At 33.8% G+C, this 18,483-nt stretch overlaps 1 protein-coding gene and 1 non-coding gene across 6 annotated transcripts in view; one reads left to right on the forward strand and one right to left on the reverse strand.

Annotated features, from left to right (window-relative positions):
• WDR17 (WD repeat domain 17) overlaps positions 1 to 18,483 on the reverse strand; it is a 116,900-nt gene that overhangs the window by 41,393 nt on the left and 57,024 nt on the right. For all 5 annotated transcript variants that reach the window (XR_013169078.1, XM_077144407.1, XM_077144410.1 and 2 more), the window contains 3 exons: positions 9,854 to 9,976; positions 7,254 to 7,438; positions 3,083 to 3,251 (listed from right to left, as the gene is read on the reverse strand). Coding sequence is in view for 4 of the 5 variants with exons in the window: in XM_077144407.1 (XP_077000522.1) it covers positions 3,083 to 3,251; positions 7,254 to 7,438; positions 9,854 to 9,976 (477 nt within the window). In the remaining variant the exon portion in view is untranslated. The remainder of the gene's footprint in view (positions 1 to 3,082; positions 3,252 to 7,253; positions 7,439 to 9,853; positions 9,977 to 18,483) is intronic.
• LOC143670046 (small Cajal body-specific RNA 15) lies at positions 13,024 to 13,153 on the forward strand. Its single transcript, XR_013169228.1, has one exon.

Raw genomic sequence — 18,483 nt, forward strand, 5'->3', positions numbered from 1 at the left:
TTTACAGATTCACTGCAATCCCAACTAACATTCCAATAGCCTTTTTTTTTTTTTTTACATATATTGAGAATTCAATCATCAAATTTATATGGAAAGGTGAGGGGCTTGGAACAGCCAAAACTATCTTATCAAAGAAGAATGAAGTTAGAGGACTCACATTTCCCAATTCTAAAACTTCTTACAAAGCTATAGTATTCAAAACAGCATAGCACTGGCATAGGACAGACATATTATCCAATTTGAAAGAACTGAGAGTTCAGAAATCAACCCTCACCTCCATGGCCAACTGATTTTTGACAAGAGTGCCAAGTCCACTTAATTGGGAAAGAATAGCATCTTCAACAAATGGTGTTGGAAAAACTATACATCCATACACAAAAGAATGAAGGTAGAACCCTACCTAACAACATAGACAAAAATGCATTCAAAATGGATTACAGGTCTAAAATAAGAACCAAAACTATAAAATCCCAGTGAACATAGGGAAGTATCTTTAAGACATTGTTCTAGGTTTCTTACACATTATATCCAAAGAATAAACAACAAAAGACAAAACTGATAAATTGGACTTCATCAAAACTAAAAGCTTTTGTGCATCAAAGGATTTTATCATGAAAGTAAGAAGACAACCCACAGAATGTGAGAAAATATTTGGAAACCACATATCCAACAAGGGTTTAATATCCAGAATATATAAAGAAATCTGACATCTCAACAATAAAAAGACAAACAACCCTATTAAAAAACATTTAAATAGGTATTTCTCCAAAGATGATTTACAAATGGCCAAAAAAGCAAATAAAAGTTCCTGTATATCAGTAGCTAATAGGGAAGTGTGAATCAAAATCATAAGACACCATTTCACATCCATTAGAATGGCTACTATTTAAAAAAATGGAAATTACAAATGTTGGAGAGAATTAAAAGTGTTTTCTCATTCATGTTGGTGGAATTTAAAATGGTGCGGCCACTGTGGAAGACAGTTTGCCAGTTCTTCAGAAAGTTAAACACAGAATTATCATATATACCTACTTCTGGGCATATACCAAAAATAAATGAAAGAAGGAACTGCAACAGATATTTGCACACCGATGTTCATAGGGGTAGTATTTACAACTTTCAAAGAATGGAAGCAACCCAGGTGTCCATCAAATGATGACTGGATAAACAAAGATGGCACATGTATATAACAAAATACTATTTGGCTGTAAAAAGGAATAGAGTTTTGATACATGTGCACTGGGATGAACTTTGAAGACATCATGTTGCATGAAATAAACCAGATACAAAAGGACAAATGTTGTCTATTTCACATATGAAATAATTTGAATAAGCAAGTTCATGTTAGAAACTAGAATACAGGTTATCAGACGCTGGGCTGGGGTAGGGAATGGAGCGTTAATGCTTAAATTATACAGAGTTTCTGTTATGGGGGATGGAAAAGAGTGGTGATGGTAGCACAACATTGGGAACGTAACTAACAGCACTGAATTACGTATTTGAACATGGTTAAAAGGGGAAATTTTAGGTTGTACTTATGTTACTAGAATAATGATATTTTTAAAAAGCACAGGAATATACAACACAGTGAACCCTAATGTAAACTATGAATTATAGTTAACAGTACAATTAATTATCAACTGTATCAAAGGTACTGCATTAATTCAAAGTGTTAACAATATTGAAAATTGCACGTATAAGGAGGGTATATAGGCATTCTGAACCTTCTGCATAATTATTCTAGTAAACCTACACATTCTCTTAATTTTTAAAAAGTATACGAAAGTATTTAAAAATGTATACAAATTCATTTAGGTGTATACAATTATTTATTATAGGAAAATAACGATACTGTACTAGGAGAAATTATCAGAGGCCTAATCGGGTATCTTTTTTATGTACTTACTGGTACAAAAGACAGTATCCTCCTAAGATCAAGCAAAAGAATATAATTCTATTGTGGCATAAAAATTCTTTAATATCACAAAGTTGGAATTGATGTAGAATTATATGGTGACAACTGAACTGTTATTTGATATATAATCATCCATATTTATTAAAAAGATGTATAAGGAAGAGTACGTATTATAATTTTTATATAAATGGAATTTTCTTAGAGTCATTTTTTTTTTTTGGCATGGGCAGGTATGGGAATCGAATCTGGGTGAGCCGGTCTGAATCCCTGGTGGACCCCAGAAAAGTCTTCCCTTTGATCCTCATTCAATATTGCCGGGTGGGAGCATTTTGATTGTTTCCATGAAGATGTGACCCACTCAATTGTGGGTGGTAACTTTTGATTAGATGATTTCCATGGAAGTGTGTCTCCACCCACTGAAGGTGGAGTTGCTTGCTGGAATCTTTTAAAAGAGGAAACGTTTTGGAGGGAGTCCTTTTTGGTAGAGCCACGTGAAAGCCGGCAGATGCTGCCATGTTCGCCATGTGCCCTTCCAGCTGAGAGAGAAATGTTGAACATCGTCGGTCTTCTTGAACCAAGGCATCTTTCCCTGGATGCCTTAAACTGGACATTTCTTTAGACTTGTTTTTATTGGGACATTTTCTCGGCCTTAGAATTGTAAACTAACAACTTATTAAATTCCCTTTGTTAAAAGCCATTTCATTTCTGGTATATTGCATTCTGGCAGCTAGCAAACTACAACACTGGGTCTCTGGCATGGCAGGTGAGAATTCTGCCACTGAGCCACCATCGCACCGCCCTAAGTGTTTTTTTTTTTTACCCTAAGTGATTTTATTTTAATAAATTTGATTTACATTCAAATTTTCAGGAAAACTTTTATCATGTAAAATGTTTCATATGCTTAAAGGCTTATCTATAAAATGGCAGCCAATATTACATACATAGAGATAATCCTGATATGTTTTAACTTTTCTGTATGACTATGTTGAATAGAGGGTACATGAGTGAAAGACCCTCTGCAGGCAGCCTATTATAAACCCCACAAAAACCAAATGCATTGCCAAAAATATTTTTCTCGCCTTGACAGTAAGAAGATAATTCAGATGACAGTAAAATTTAGGAAAAGGCATTTAATTATACTCTTTATTTTAATAAAATACATCTTACCTGGGGCCCACGAAAGGGAATAAATAACCCCTTCATTGCCTGGGGAAGTATACACTGCTGTTAATGTGTTTATATCCCAAACTTTTACAGTGCCATCAAATGAAGCTGTTGCTAAAAGATTGGGGTCATCAGGTTTGAATTTGCAGTCAAAGATAGTTTCCACATGTCCCTGGAAATACAGAATAAAAAAAAAGTTACAACTCCTAAGGAAGGGAGAAACTTCAAGGTTGAAAACATTATAAAGAAGCCATAAATGCATAAACAAGCTGACATATGAACTATGGTTCTCCAACCATTAATGAAAAATATACTGACAAAATGAAACCATCTCTGTGATTGAATGCTCATTGTACTGTTAGTACTGTATTGTACTATTTTGTGCCAACCTAGACTCTACTCAACTATAGGCCTTAAAATCAGTAAATAAATGCAAATATGTTCAAAATTCTCATTTCTAAAATTTCAATGAAATTCAAAGATATTTTTCTTATTATTTATAATACACAGGATAATACACTAGAAATTTATAAAGCCATTAACCATTAACAATTTTTACAGTTATTCTGGCAGTATAAGAAAAGACCAAGATAAAATTGAAACTAAAAGTCCTATAGACAAATATTCCTTTTTTATACCGATGCCATACTTCAGAAATAAGAATTAGTCATGGCTCTTATTTTTAATGAGTCTTGTTCCAAAATTCTCTAACAAGTCTATACATGGAACTTGGAATAACTTGCTCCTGTTACATGGTGATTTGGGTTTTGACAGCCCACAAAACTGTGAAGTGGCTTTTACAGGTATATGTAAACACACATCAGGAAAGTAGAGCTTAATCACTATGTGCCTATGGCAAAATCTGTGAAGAGTCCAACTCAAGTAGCCAGAGTTATATTTCGTTTTAGTCAGATGTTGAAGAAACTGATAATGTGTTTATATCCCAATCTTTCATAGTGCCATCAAATGAAGCTGCTGCTAAAAGACTGGAATCATCAGGTTTGAATTTGAGTAAAAGATAGTTTCCACATGTCCCTGGAAATACAGAATAAAAAAAGTCACAACTTTTTTGTTGTGCAAATTGAAACTCCCACTCCAAGCAGCAGAAACTATATGGTGAGATCTGGGAAGGAAGTTTAAATACAGGGACAGGGCTTTTCATTCCCTAACTGCTGTAGTAAAGGTATACAAGGGAGCCCTTTAAATTCCCTGATTTCATTAATGCCAGAAATTACAACTTTTAGGATACTGAAAAAGGGCTTGAAGTCTCTCCTTTGGGTGGAAGTTAGATGAGAGAAAAATCTCAAAGGTTTGAAAAAGGGAGGGAAGAGATCTTTCTATAGTCACTGGTTGACCTAGCTGGAGTCATTTCAGGTTGTCATTTCTAATATTAGGAACATACTTAAGATAGGGATTGCAAGTATGTGTATTTTTAAATGCTATTTCACAACTATGCCCTCACATTTTAATTTGAAAATTCTACAGCAAGAACCAAATTGTAAATACTTCCTTTTTTTTTTGTTTTCTGCTTACCAAGAATGTATGGATGAAGAGGAAAAATTTGTAACATTTTTGTTAATTTTTAATGAAGCGGAAAAATTTATAGCATTTTTCTTTTTAATTAAGCAAACACTCATTTAGAAGTATAATGTATTTAAGATTTTATTTAGCACACGTAATTGGGAATCTCTGGAGATACTTTATGCATACGTCATATCAGATTCAGATTTTTCTTCTGGTAATATTTCTTGTCATGGTCAGGTTCATGTGTCAACTTGGCCAAGTTGTGGTACCTGTTTGTCTGGTTGGGCAAGTGTGAGATTTAATGTGTTTCCAGTTATATGCAGGACAGTTGAGTATTGTTAGGTAAAAGAAAAAATGTGTGTTTATTGTTTTTATTTGGAAATTAGATATGGTTTGAGGTGATATATATAACTGCCAAGTTGATAAGGGGTGGACTGTCATGGTCAGGTTCATGTGTCAACTTGGCCAAGTTGTGGTACCTGTTTGTCTGGTTGGGCAAGTGCTGGCCTGTCTCTTGCAATGAGAACATTTCATAGAATTAGATCATGATCACATCAGCTGCATCCACAGCTGATGCCATTTGTAATCAGCCAAAGGGGAGTGTCTTCTGCAATGAGTGATGCTTAATCTAATCACAGGAAGCCTTTTAAGGAGGATTCAGAAGAAACAGGCTCTTCCTGTTTTGGCTGCTGAGCCTCTCCTGTGGAGTTCATCCAGACCCTCCATCGGAACCGTCGGCTTCACAGCATGCCCTGCGGATTTTGGACTTGCGTTCCTGCAGTCACGTGAGACACTTTTATAAATTTTATATTTGCGAGTGTTTGCTGTTGAGTCTGTTTCTCTAGAGCTGTATTAAAATTGGAGCTGTATTAAGACGAAAGTTTTTTTTACTGCTGTCGTTTAATTAATGCTACAGTTGATGTTCTTTTGAACTTCTACATTACTATAATTTCCCAGCTAGTATTTTACAAGTATATATTTGCTCGATATAGCTATTCAGAATAATTCCATTTCTTGGATCCCTAGAATTAGACACTGCAACGATTGTGTTTTAATTGAAAAATAGTCTAGCCGTATTTTGTTTATGACAGTCTTTTGTGTTTAAATATTAATACATTCTTGAAAAACAAACAAATTAAAATCCACAAAAAAGCAAAACAACTAGTGGCATTTCCCAAATGAGAGAAATCTGTAAGAAAAAAAAAATGACTTTCTTTTCAGATTGGCAGATAATTTAAAAGTGAGACAAGCCACTGAAATAATTTGACAAGGAAAATTTAATATGTATTAGAACTGAAAATTTAAGATAGATTTTAAAGCATTAAGGATATACACTTAATAGAAAATCTATTGATTGTAGACCATGTAACTTCTTTTCTACCCATTATAACTTGTTATAGATTTAAATGTATTCTTATATATTTCAAACTTCCCTTCCATAAAAATTTTTAAAAGTAAACAGAAATTTGAAGTATAAACAGCAGTGTGAAGAAAATTTAACACACTGGCAAAAATTGGAAATATATATGGAAAGAAAATTCAACCATCTTCTAATGAATAGTTACAAAGGAGAATGTTTAAAATAACTAAGCTAAAGCATTGCTTCAAAAATATGTTTGCTATAGTTCTTTTTTTAAGTTTTGAGGGCAACATTAAATGAATAATCTTGAAATACTGAAATAATATTATCTCTTTTCTTTCTTTTCAAGGAAAAATAAAGCTCTGTATTTCTTTTCTAAGTGAGATCACAAGAAAACAATTAGTATTTAGAACTTTCTTAAATATCTAGACCAATCTAATTCAAACCTGCAAAGAGGAAACAGTTTTATAAACTCTGGACTGGAAAGAAATACAGAGGACCATTCTTTACAAACACTGATTAAAACACATCTAAAATTATTATATGCCTTCATTCATTCACTAATTCAACAAAATTTAGTAAAATCTTTCTATGTTCTAGGCAATATTTTAGGGAGTGGGGGAAAGGCACAGAACACAGATAAATATGTGTGTCCTCAGGTTATACTCTATGTTATATAGCAGCTAAATGATTTTAAGAACGGAAATTCACAGAATCACAGAATTATGACAATAATTATGATAATTCAATAATAGAAATGAATCTCAGAAAACGCATAATAATAATGGGCATCTCCTTTCTCTTAAAAGAATATCTTTGGGACTAAATCTATGGAAACAAAATTTTCACAAAACTTTATAGCTAAATATAAAAAGAATATCCTGTTTCTCATTTTGCTTCCAACATATAACAAAGTTATGTAATTTTCCAGTATTATAAAACAGAGTTGACATTAATATTTAAAGAAATGTAATAGTTTTGTCATCATTTTATATATTTTTCTAAGATGTTACGACCAACTTAGATAAAATTCTAATACATCATTACTTAACAAAAATAATTTTAACAATATTATATGTAAGTAAAAATAAACACATTGACTTACACAAAATAAATATGCATAGACTAATAAGGTATTAAAGTAATGAATGGGGCGGCGCAATGATGGCTCAGGGGCAGAATTGTTGCCTCCCATGCTGGAGACCCAGGTTCGATTCCTGGAGCCTGCCCAAGCCAAAAACAAAACAAAAACACAAAAGGTCTAAAAGTAATGAACGACCATAGACATACCAAATCCCTAAGAAAATCCCACTTCCTGGCTCCCATATCATAAAGTCCAACTCCACCATCCAAGAAACAGCACACAGCATGACCAGGGGGAAGAGAAAATGCTTGATTCTGTGTCAAAGTTGGCGGTGGAACTGCTTCACTAGTTGAGGATGTATAATGATTTTTGGTTGGAGACTGGATCAAAACTATTTTTTAAAAAAGAAAAGAATAGGGTAAATATTTACACCCACAGCTTCCCATACCCTGGAGTGAAATCACATGGTTTAATTTATAAAGATGCTTCATTGTTTTTTTTCTAGAATCTTTTTTATCTAGATCTTTGTAAATAAACATTTAAGGGATGAACACAATTTCTGCCACTGGAGTACTTTTGTGGCATTTCAAAAAAATATATGGAAACATAAGTAAATAAATGTGAAAAGTGCACAGAAGTACAGATGGAGTAAAATGGATTAAAATTTGTGTGTGAAGAATTACAATGGATTGTTAAGATTTGTTCATTTAATTTGTAAATTGAAGCATAGCATCATTTCTGAACGATAATCTCTCAAAACACTGACAGTTTACTCCCCTCTTTCACACATACAAACAAACATGTATGTAATTTTTTCTCTTTTAAAGCAAATAATTCTCTTCAATTAATTTTAAAGCCAATGAAAATAGTTATTTGTAAGATTATTTATAATTCACTTTAATTTAGCACCCAATATAAGAATTACAATACTATTTAACATACATTTGCATCTCAATTTATCTTTCTTCAGTTTTCTTTACTATTCATAGGCCCTTATTTCTCCAACTTTCAATTACATAAATGTCTCCTTGTTAGTTATTATATGTATAGTCCTTTTTTCATATTTTCATTTAGTATTTGTCTTTTTTTCAAGAAGTTTTACTTTTACAGTGTGAATAGCCTTTTGTAAACATAATCCAAAATCACTTGTAATTCAAAATACTGTTAGTATTAGATCAATTTATTACTAATTATACACTTGAATATAGATAGAAATTCCCAGTATTTTATCTTTTTGATTCGCATATAAGGAGGTCTTTTTAAATTGTGTTCGTTATCAATAATTATCATTCCTAAATATCTGAGAATGACAGAAATTGAAACTAGAATGAACTACTAATAAAAAAGACAACGTAGTAGAATCCAATTCAATTTGTTGACAGTTTTCTAATATTTTAATTTGGTGACATTTTGGATGGTTTTGATATCCTCTTTATGTACCTATTTATGTATAATTCATTTTTTTTATAATTTAGTGATTAAATCTAAATTTTTAAAATTCCATTTTCAGATGATCATTCTTATCCCACACTTCCTGTTATGTGAAAAACTTCAGGGGAAAACTAGATGTCTAGCAATTTGTGATCTGAAAGGTACTACTCAAGGGTGACTAGACTGCTATGTACTTCTTTATTTTTCTCTAATAGTTTTGGTCTGCTTTTGCAAAATGAAAAAAATACAAAAAGAAAAATCTGTGATCCCTCAGTCATCCCCTGACATGTGAATGCATAGGCCACTAAACATGCAAACAGTGAGGAAAATGCACAATACATAAGCAATACGTCAGTCTCCAACATGTTACTTCTCCAACATTAAAATTTCTACATTATCTACTATCCATGTGCTAGAAGTGTTAGGTTTCCATAGAAAAGCTTAAATTTTTAGAAAGGCTGAAGCTTGAAATAGAAGTTTTTCACTATTTGCATTACCCACTAAATTAAATATTAAATTTGCTAGTCAAAATAGCATTACTTGGAATAGCAATTGCTACCTAATTAGCATATTATAAAAGTACACAGCATAAGGAGTAGAAGGTACTCTAGATTTTTCAATCACTAAATTCCCTTTCTAGTGTTTTTTTATGGTTCACACAAAAATGGGAACACTACCAAAAATGTAGAGTTAACATGACTGATTTAGAAATTAGATGAGGTATTTTTCCTTATATTTAGGAAAACTTTTTATTCTAAAGAAATTCTAAATATATAGATTTATTTTCTTTTATTGCTTGGTATGTTTTATTTTTTTCTTCATAACAGAAGCAGAGAACAGTAATGAGAAAAATAAACAGAAATACATGAGGAATATATAGAATATCCATAACACTACTAATCCAGTTATAACTGGCACTGAAACTTGGAATATATCCTTCTGGATTCTATATTTTGTATGTTTAAGTTATAGTAACTCTAGTATAGACCATACAAATTGCATAAGAGCCAGATTTAAAGCAGAAAAGTCTCCTAGTTTAGACCAATGTTCTTTAATTCCATCACTTTTGATATTTCTAATTTATTTTCATCATATCATTGTTTCATTTTCCCCATTTAGATGATCTGAAATTACTGGGATACTTTCACCGAATAGCATTTTAAAAATGTGTCTTGACTTTAAATATGTCCATTTTAGTAATTTTTTGCAATGACTGTACCTTTAGCACATATATTTTCAAAGGCTATTTTTAAAACTTAGCTCTTCATAGTAGCATTTAGATTTGAGATGTTTTTGTCACTGTATTAAGCACTGTGTTAGATAGCAGTAAATATCATAATGGAAAATATTAAAATGTTGATAATATTTCACTTACATTTTTTCCTTGGAGGAGATCTAAGTACATGTAAGCAATGGAATCCTGTTTTCTTCAATTTAAAATTATCAATAGGTGTTGTTCTTGAAACATTCCAAATGCGTAAAACACCCACTTGAGAATCTAGTGAGATCAGGAAAAAGGCATTAGATACTAAAAATTATATTTATAATTACACTGCACAGTCACTAAAATAATAACAAAAAGTTTAACTTGCAAGATTTTTAGGACAAGTTATTGATATCCTTCTAACAACAGTACCACATAGTATACAAAGAAATAACTAAAATATTACACAACTTTAAAATTTTTTGTATGTTTCTACTCTTTAAGAGGATGAGAAACTGCCTGCAATGTGAGCTTCCCCCCCATAAAGATCGCGACAATTTCACACACACATATGCACACACACACACACACACAAATCCTGACTGATCCCCATTTGTTCTAGGAATTGGCCAGGCATAGAAAACCTCTATCCTTAACAATGAACATTCTTTCCTCTTTTGACATGTTCGATAATTGTTTGCTTGTCCGCCTGCAGTCAAAAAAGGACTGTCAAATCTACCTGAAGGCCAATTAGTCCTCCCCCTTTTTCAAATTTCCACCTTAATGAATTAGACCACTTGTCAATCAGACTGTTTAAGTATATTTTCTTTCTACTCTATAAAACAAACTCTCTTTGCTGACAATTTTAAACCCTTGCTGAAACAAAAGTCAGGGCAGAAGGGTTCCCTTGTTGAAGTTTATGACAAAACAGTCTTTGTTAATTTTGTCTCAGAAACTGTTTGATAAGTAGTGATGACAGGAGTCTCATTTTTATCTTATAACCTCTGATATTTTTTATTCTTTTACATTTGTAATAAAGAAAAACAATCATTTCTTTAAAAGTACTTGATAGTCTCATCCAACTTACCCATGAGTGAAGGAAGAATTTTAAAAAATTAGAAAATGCTTTGAAATTGTGTGAAAATGAAAACATAATCTATCAAAATTTGTGGGAGGTAGCTAGAGTGGTTGTTAACAAGACGTGTATAAGAATAAAATTAGAAAAATCTCCAATTAATGATCTAACCAGCTTCTACCTAAAAAACTAGGAAACAATAGCAAATTGAATCTAAGCAAGAAGAAGGGAGAAAATAAAATTCAGAGCAGAAATCAATGAAATAGAAAACAGAAAAACAAAAAGAAAATCAATGAACTCTATTAACAAAATTTAACTTGTAGATTAAAAATCTTTCCACAGGGCGGGCCACGGTCGCTCAGCAGGCAAGAATGCTTGCCTGCCATGCCAGAGGACCGGGGTTCAATTCCCATGTGCCTGCCCATGCAAAAAAAAAAAATCTTTCCACAAAGAAAACTCTACATCCAGTCACCTTGATGGTCAATTATACCAAATATTTAAGGATAAAATAAGACCAGTTCTAAACAGACTATTCTAGAAAACAAAAAAGGAGAAAACAATTCCCAATTCATTTCATTATACCAGCATTTCCCCGCTATCAAAACCAGGCAAAGATATTACAATGAAAAAGCAAAAATAATCAAGAAAACAACAACAAAACAATATCCCTCATGAACATATATGCAAAATCCTTAAAATTTCAAGAAGTCAAATACATTAGTATATAAAAAAGATAGTACCTTTTAACCAAGTGGTTTTTTTCCTCAGAAATCTAAGGTTTCTACAACAGTCTAAATTCAATTAATCTAATTCACCATATCAAAAATATTTTTAAGATAAAAGAAAAAGCATACCTTATCTCAGCAGATGCAGGGAAAAAATTAACAAAATTCTATAATTTTATGCTAAAATTTCAGATCACACCATTAACAGAAGGGAAATTATTCAATTTGATAAAGAGAATTCATGAATCTACATCATATTTAATAGAGACTGAATGCATTTTCCCAATGATTGAAAACAAGGCAAAGACGTCAGCTCCCCACTTCTATTAAACGTTGTCCTAGCAATGGGTCCTAGCAATTTAAGTAAGACAAGAAAAAGAAATAAAAGCATACAAACTGGAAAGGGAAAATGAAAGTAAGTTTACATGACTGAGGGCACAGATAATAACTAAGTTACAATAAAAAAAAACTATCAGAACTATAAGTTTGTCTAAAAAATTTGCAAAATAAACATTACAAAAATAGTGTTTCCATAAATTAGCAGCATATAATTAGAAATAAAAATAAACTACCATTTACAATAGAATAAAACATGACATAGGAATAAAGCTAGCATAATATGTATGACATCCAAACAATGGAAAATTACTGGAAATCATTAAATACTACCTAGGAGAATTTAAAAAACAATAATAGCCATCCTAGTAGGTGGGAAGTGGTATTTCCTATGGTTTTAATTTGTATTTCCCTAATGATCTGCAACATCTGTAATGATGTTGACCAGCTTTTCATATGGTTATTGGCCATTTATATTATCTTCTTAGGAGAAATGTCTATTCAAGTACTTTGTCCATTTTTCAATTGGATTATTTGTCTTTTTGTTGCTCAGTTGTAAGAGTCATGGTATATTCTGGATATTAAACCCTTATAAGATACACACTTTGCAAAATATTTTCTCCCAATCTGTACGCTACATGCTTACTTTCTTTTCTTTTCTTTTTTTTTTTTTTTGCTGTATGGCGGGGTCACATTTCATGATTTTCCTTATGAGTATCCCATTATCGCAGCACCATTTGTTGAATTTTAGTTAGTTTTGCTTGTTTATCTTTTGAGAAGTACATGGACTGGGAATTAAACCTGGGTCTCCTGCATGGCGGGCAAGAATTCTACCACTGAACACCCTACCCATTCACCCCATCCCTACTTTCTTGATAATATTCTTTGATGGAACAAAGTTTTCAATTTAAATAGAATCCAATTTATCAATTTTTTTAAATTAATTTTTCTCTCCTATCTAAAATCCATTGCTATATACAGGTCCTGAATGTTGTGCCTGTGTATTTTTCTTAGAGTTTTATGGTTTTTACTCTAATATTTAGAACAGTGACATATTTTGTTTAATCTGTGTATATGGGATGAGGCAGGGTTCCAATTTTATTCTTTTGTATGTGCATATCCAGTTTTCCCAGAATCAACTGTTGAAGAGCATATTCTTCCCCCATTCAGGGTCTCTGTCACCCTTGTCAAGAAATCAACTGGCCCTGGAGACTATGAGAACATAGGGTCCTTGAAATCAATCTGACTCAGCTTTTTAGCCTCCTAAATGAAAAAGTAGATAAAACAGGCCTTGTTTGCAAAGTATATTCAAGACTTACTTATCTACCAACAGCAAAAAAAACAAAAAACAAAAAACAAAAAACACTTCAATTGGGGAACAACCAAAAATGTTCCTGAAAACCCCAACGAACACCGTGGGCTCTAAGACTTAACAAAAGATTAAGTTTATTTTTCCAGAAACTTAAAATCTCCTGATCGTTCTTATCCCACATAAGGTCTGAAACTCAGAGATATAAGTCTCTCCAAGAACATTATAACCAGTTGTAGTCCTCTACTCCATAATGTTGAAACCCCTTTTCAGCATGAAGTCGGAATGGTCATTGCCCAAATACCTCTGAAGTTTGAAAGATCAATCAAATGAGAGGGAGGAGCTGTAAGAGAAGTTAGGATTTAACAAATGATTATCACTACTGAATCAGTATAAAGATATTTCTCTTTCATTTCTAGTGCATTAGAACCACCAGAAGGAGAAACCTGAGATTGCTGAATTGCAACCCAGTAGCCTTGGTCTTTGATAATGATTGCATAATTATATAATTTTTATCTTTTGACTGTGTGATTGTAAAACAGATACCCCCTTTATCCAATCTATGGTTAGATGAGTAATACAATAAGACATGCAGGGAAAAATGGAGAATGTAGGGTTTCTAGAGAGAGGCAGAAGCTAGAAAAGAGGAAGAAGTTAGTATGTACAGAATTGTTAATGAGGTTGATCTAAAATGTTTGGGATTGGATAGAGGTGATGTTTAACCCATCTCTTGGGATTACAAGAAATAGGCACAGATTGTAGGTGAATTTGATTGTTTGATAGTGGTTGTTTAAAGTCATGTATATAAGTAAGTTCTTCCATGAACCACTACAAATGTGAAAAAAAAAATTAGAGAAGCATATATGAAAAAACAGCTATTGCAAACTATGGCCTATAAGTAACAGTAATATTTTAATATTCCCTCATCAACAGTATCAAACCAATACTCTGAGTCAACAATGGTGTAAAGGAGAAAGGTTTTATTTTTTATTCTTATTTCTGTCCTGGAATAATGAAAATGTTCTCAAATTGATCATGGGGATGTCTATATAACTATGAAATGATACTGTGAGTCAGTGATTATATACTTTGGATAGTTTTGTGGTGGTGTGCATATACTTTGAAGTGGTGTGTGAATATATCTCAATAAAATTGAAAAAAATCAAAGGAAAACAATTGGGGGAATAGTATCATCAACAGGGTGATGTAAAGCATTCCTCAGAAATAAATAATAAAATTCCCCTTCCTTGGAACTTTGGGGGACAACAGAGACTGAAGAAGGACTAAACCAATGCTGAATCAAAGGCAAAGAAAAAGGTGAAAAAACACCAAAATAGGTAGGAGATTTATGTCCCACACCTGCCAGTCTGGACCACTCCCCTTCACTCGGTCCCACACAGCTTAACAGCAATGGAGGCAGCATGCCTTGTTTTCCTTCTAAAGCAGAGGCAGACCACAGAGCCCCTCACAGCATTGAGTTAGAACTCCACACATACGCAGGCACAGGGACTCAACCAGAGACGAGGGTGGAAGACAAGCTGCCAAAGAATATCACACACAAAAGTGTCCCCAAGAGAAAAAGAGAGCAGAGGCAGAACTGTTAGCAAGAAGTACATACCCCCAACCCAGTCTCTCATTACTGGATTACCTAAGCAAAATAATGAGCTTTTCTGAATTGATACCATTTAGCCATCAGGAAAGGATGCCCCTACTGGGGAATTAACTGAAGCAGAAAAGCCTCATGGAAATAAACTAAGATGGAGGACTGAACCGGTGGGAAGAGGATAGGTTCCCAAACCTAAAAGTGTAAAGAAAAGGAGGTACTGACTGAGAGAAAGAATTTAAACAAACCATATGAGTTGGGGAGAAAACTCGGCACCGAAACAAACAGAACAGATCAGGATTCCTGGAGAAGGAACACAGGAAATGAAGCTTTCTCCAAGAGGAGAAAGAATTGCACATGAAGCAATCTTAAAAGTTGTACTGCTTACACAGGGAAAGAATCAGGTGCAGAAGGGCTGATAAAATCTAAACAGTCGAACACAGGCTATTACAAAGGTTGGAATATAAGTTGGACCAAGCATCAAAGAAGAGACTTAACACTTAGTCAATCTACCATACCTTAGGCAAAGGAAGAAACTGACCTTCAGTGTCAGCACATCAAAATAGTCAGATGCTCAGACATCAGCAAAAAGTTACAAGCCATTCAAAGAAACGAGAAGGTATGGCTCAGTCAAGGAAACAAATGAAAACTTCAGAGGAGACCCAGCATTTGGGGCAATTAATCCAAGTTTTGAACTACAAAACTTTACTGAAAGAAATGAAGGAATATCTAAATAAATAGAAGGACATTTCGTGCTCATAAGTTGGAAGATTTAATATTGTTAAGATCTCAGTTCCACCCCAAATGATATGTAGCTTCAATGCAATCACAATAAAAATTCCCACAACATACTATGCAGAAATGGAAAACCCAATTACCAAAAATATTTGCAAGGGTAAGTGGTGCCAATTAGCCAAAATCATCTTCAAAGAGAAATGAATTCAGAAGACTCATACCTCTGACTTTAGAACGTATTAAAAAGCTACAGTGGTCATAACAGAATGGTACTGGCACAAAAATGGATACACAGACAAATGGAGTCAAATCAAGAATTCATAAATAGATTCTCACATCTATGGCCAATTGATATTTTTGTTGGGGGGGCGGGGCTCATGGTCCAGGAATCAAACCAGGATCTCCCACAAGGAAGGTGAGCATTGTACCACTGAACTGCCAGTAACCCTATGGGCAGTACTTTTTTTTTTTTTTTACTTTTTAAATTGTGTAAAGTAACTTATATATAAAGCAAAGAAATAAAAATGCAATACTTTTTAAAGGACTCTTCAAAAAGTGGTTACAGGATAGATCCCAGAGCTTATCATGGATTACCATATGATCCTCTCATATTTTACTTTCTAGCTGCTCCAGAATATAGGAGACTAGAGGGCTTAAATACTTTTTTATCATCACAATCAACTTTTTTCCTTCTTTTTTTGTAAACATAACATATATACAAAAAAGCTATATATTTCAAAGCACAGTACCACAATTAGTTGTAAAACATATTTCAGACTTTGACATAGGTTACAATTTCAAAATTTTAGGTTTTTACTTCTAGTAGCTCTAAAATACCGGAAACTAAAAGAGATATCAATTTAATGATTCAGCACTCATATTCATTTGTTAAGTCCTATCTTCTATGTATAATTACACCATCACCTTTGATCTTTCTATACCTCTCTTTGGGGTTGTTTGGGCTATAGCAATTCTAAATGTTTGATATCGGAAGGGTCTGTCACTAATATGGGGTAGGGAGGTGGAATTATCTGATGTTCTAGAGAGGGTGGGCTAGTTCCAGGATTTATCTGGACCTGGGACCCATCTGGAGGTTGTAAGTTTCTGGAAAGTTATTCTAGTGCCTGGAACCCTTGTGGAATCTTATATATTGCCCTAGGTGTTCTTTAGGTTTGGCTGGAATGGTCCTGGTGGGGGTTGACAGGTTATGACAGGCAGCAAGGCCTACTTGAAGCTTGCGTAAAAGCAAACTCCAGAGTAGCCTTTCAACTCTATTTGAACTCTCTCTGCCACTGATATTTTATTAATTACATTTCTTTTCCCCCTTTTGATCAGGATGTCATTGTTGATCCCACGGTGCCAGGTCTGGATTCATCCCTGGGAGTTCTCTCCCATGACTCCAGGGAGACTTTCACCCCAGGATGTCATGTCACATGTAGTGGGGAGGGCAATGATTTCTTTTGCAGAGCTGGGCTTAGAGAGGCCACATCTGAACAACAACAGAGGTCCTCCAGAAGTAACTCTTAGGCCTACAGGTAGTCTAAGCTTCTCTGCTGCCTACATAAGCTTCACAAGAGTAGCTCATGATCAAGGGTATGGCCTATTGATTTGGGTATCCCTAAGGTTTGACACAGTATCAGTGGATTCCATGATGGTAAGGTTTAATAGTTCCACATTTCATCTCCCCTCCCTCAAGGGACTTTGCCAATACTTTTTCATTATCTACTTAATGTACTCTAGGATGTTTCCAGGCATTATAATAATCCATACAGGATTAAAGGACCTCTTTCTTATTCTTCGTTCCCTGTGTTTCAATTGTTGAAAGGAGCTATATAAATAAGTTGAATTAGATTATGCACTGCAGAAAATTTCAGTTCTAGGTCAAATAAACCTTTCTTCCACTGGTCTCAAAGAGTATGTGTGGTTCTAAAATATAGACACTGTCTTCCTTACCCCTATGTTCTGAATTACTTTAACCCCAACCTGTTTGCCTTTGTTTTTATCTCTAAATATCAGGTTATATATATATAAAATAGCCCATCAAATTCCAGAAATAATAATCACCACTCCGGGCTTAATGTGTCTGCTCTAAAAGCATATGATCTAGGCCCCTGTTTTCTTATAAGCATTTTCTAAAGGTGACCATACCATTCGTGTTCTTTTGTTTCTGGCTTATTTTGTCTCACCAAATGTCCCACATGTTCATTCATATCGTTGCACGCCTCACAGCTTTGCTCCTTTTTGTAGCTCCACAGCCTTCGTTCATAAGAATACACTATTGTTTGGCAGTCTACTTCTCCATCAGTGCATCCTGCAGCCACCTGCATTCATCAGGCATCACGTAGAAGGCCCAAAGTCCACAGTCCATCAACATTCTCAGTTTTAGATAATTTCATTGTTCCCAAGAGAAAGAAAACCAATAAACACACACTCACCAAATAGGAAATCTAAACCTCTTCTTAACTCTTGTCCCTACCCACATTACTTACTTCTGCTATTGCTGTGGTAGTGCTGATGGTTTCCTTTTGAACATAGCTCATAGCATGTAACTGTACCACAGCAGGGTACAGTTTTCCCCCTGTACCCTGGACTTAAATACTCTTTATACTAGAATCACACCTTTGAAGTAATTCTAGTGAGAACTAATTTATATTTCTATGTGAATCAGTGGGACATGTAGGTCTATAAAACCCCTTTCAATCTTGTTCATCTTCAATATGGTAATATTACTTATATACCCACTAGAGAATCACCTTCACTCCTATCTATTCCCTTCTGTTGGAGTTCAACCTCATTAGCTAACGGTTCACCCATCTCTAGCTTCTATGTATCTCTGTGTCCCCTATATTCTATATTAAAAGCTTCTGATAATACCTTTATGCTGGTAATAAAAGTGGAATCATACAGTATCTATCTTTTTGTGTCTGTCTAATTTTGCTCAGCATTATGTCCTCAAGGCTTATTCATCTTGTCATGTGCTTCAGGACATCATTTTGTCTTACAGCTGCATGACATTCC

The sequence above is a fragment of the Tamandua tetradactyla genome, chromosome 26, assembly GCF_023851605.1.
Source record: "Tamandua tetradactyla isolate mTamTet1 chromosome 26, mTamTet1.pri, whole genome shotgun sequence".
Lineage (NCBI taxonomy): Eukaryota > Metazoa > Chordata > Mammalia > Pilosa > Myrmecophagidae > Tamandua > Tamandua tetradactyla.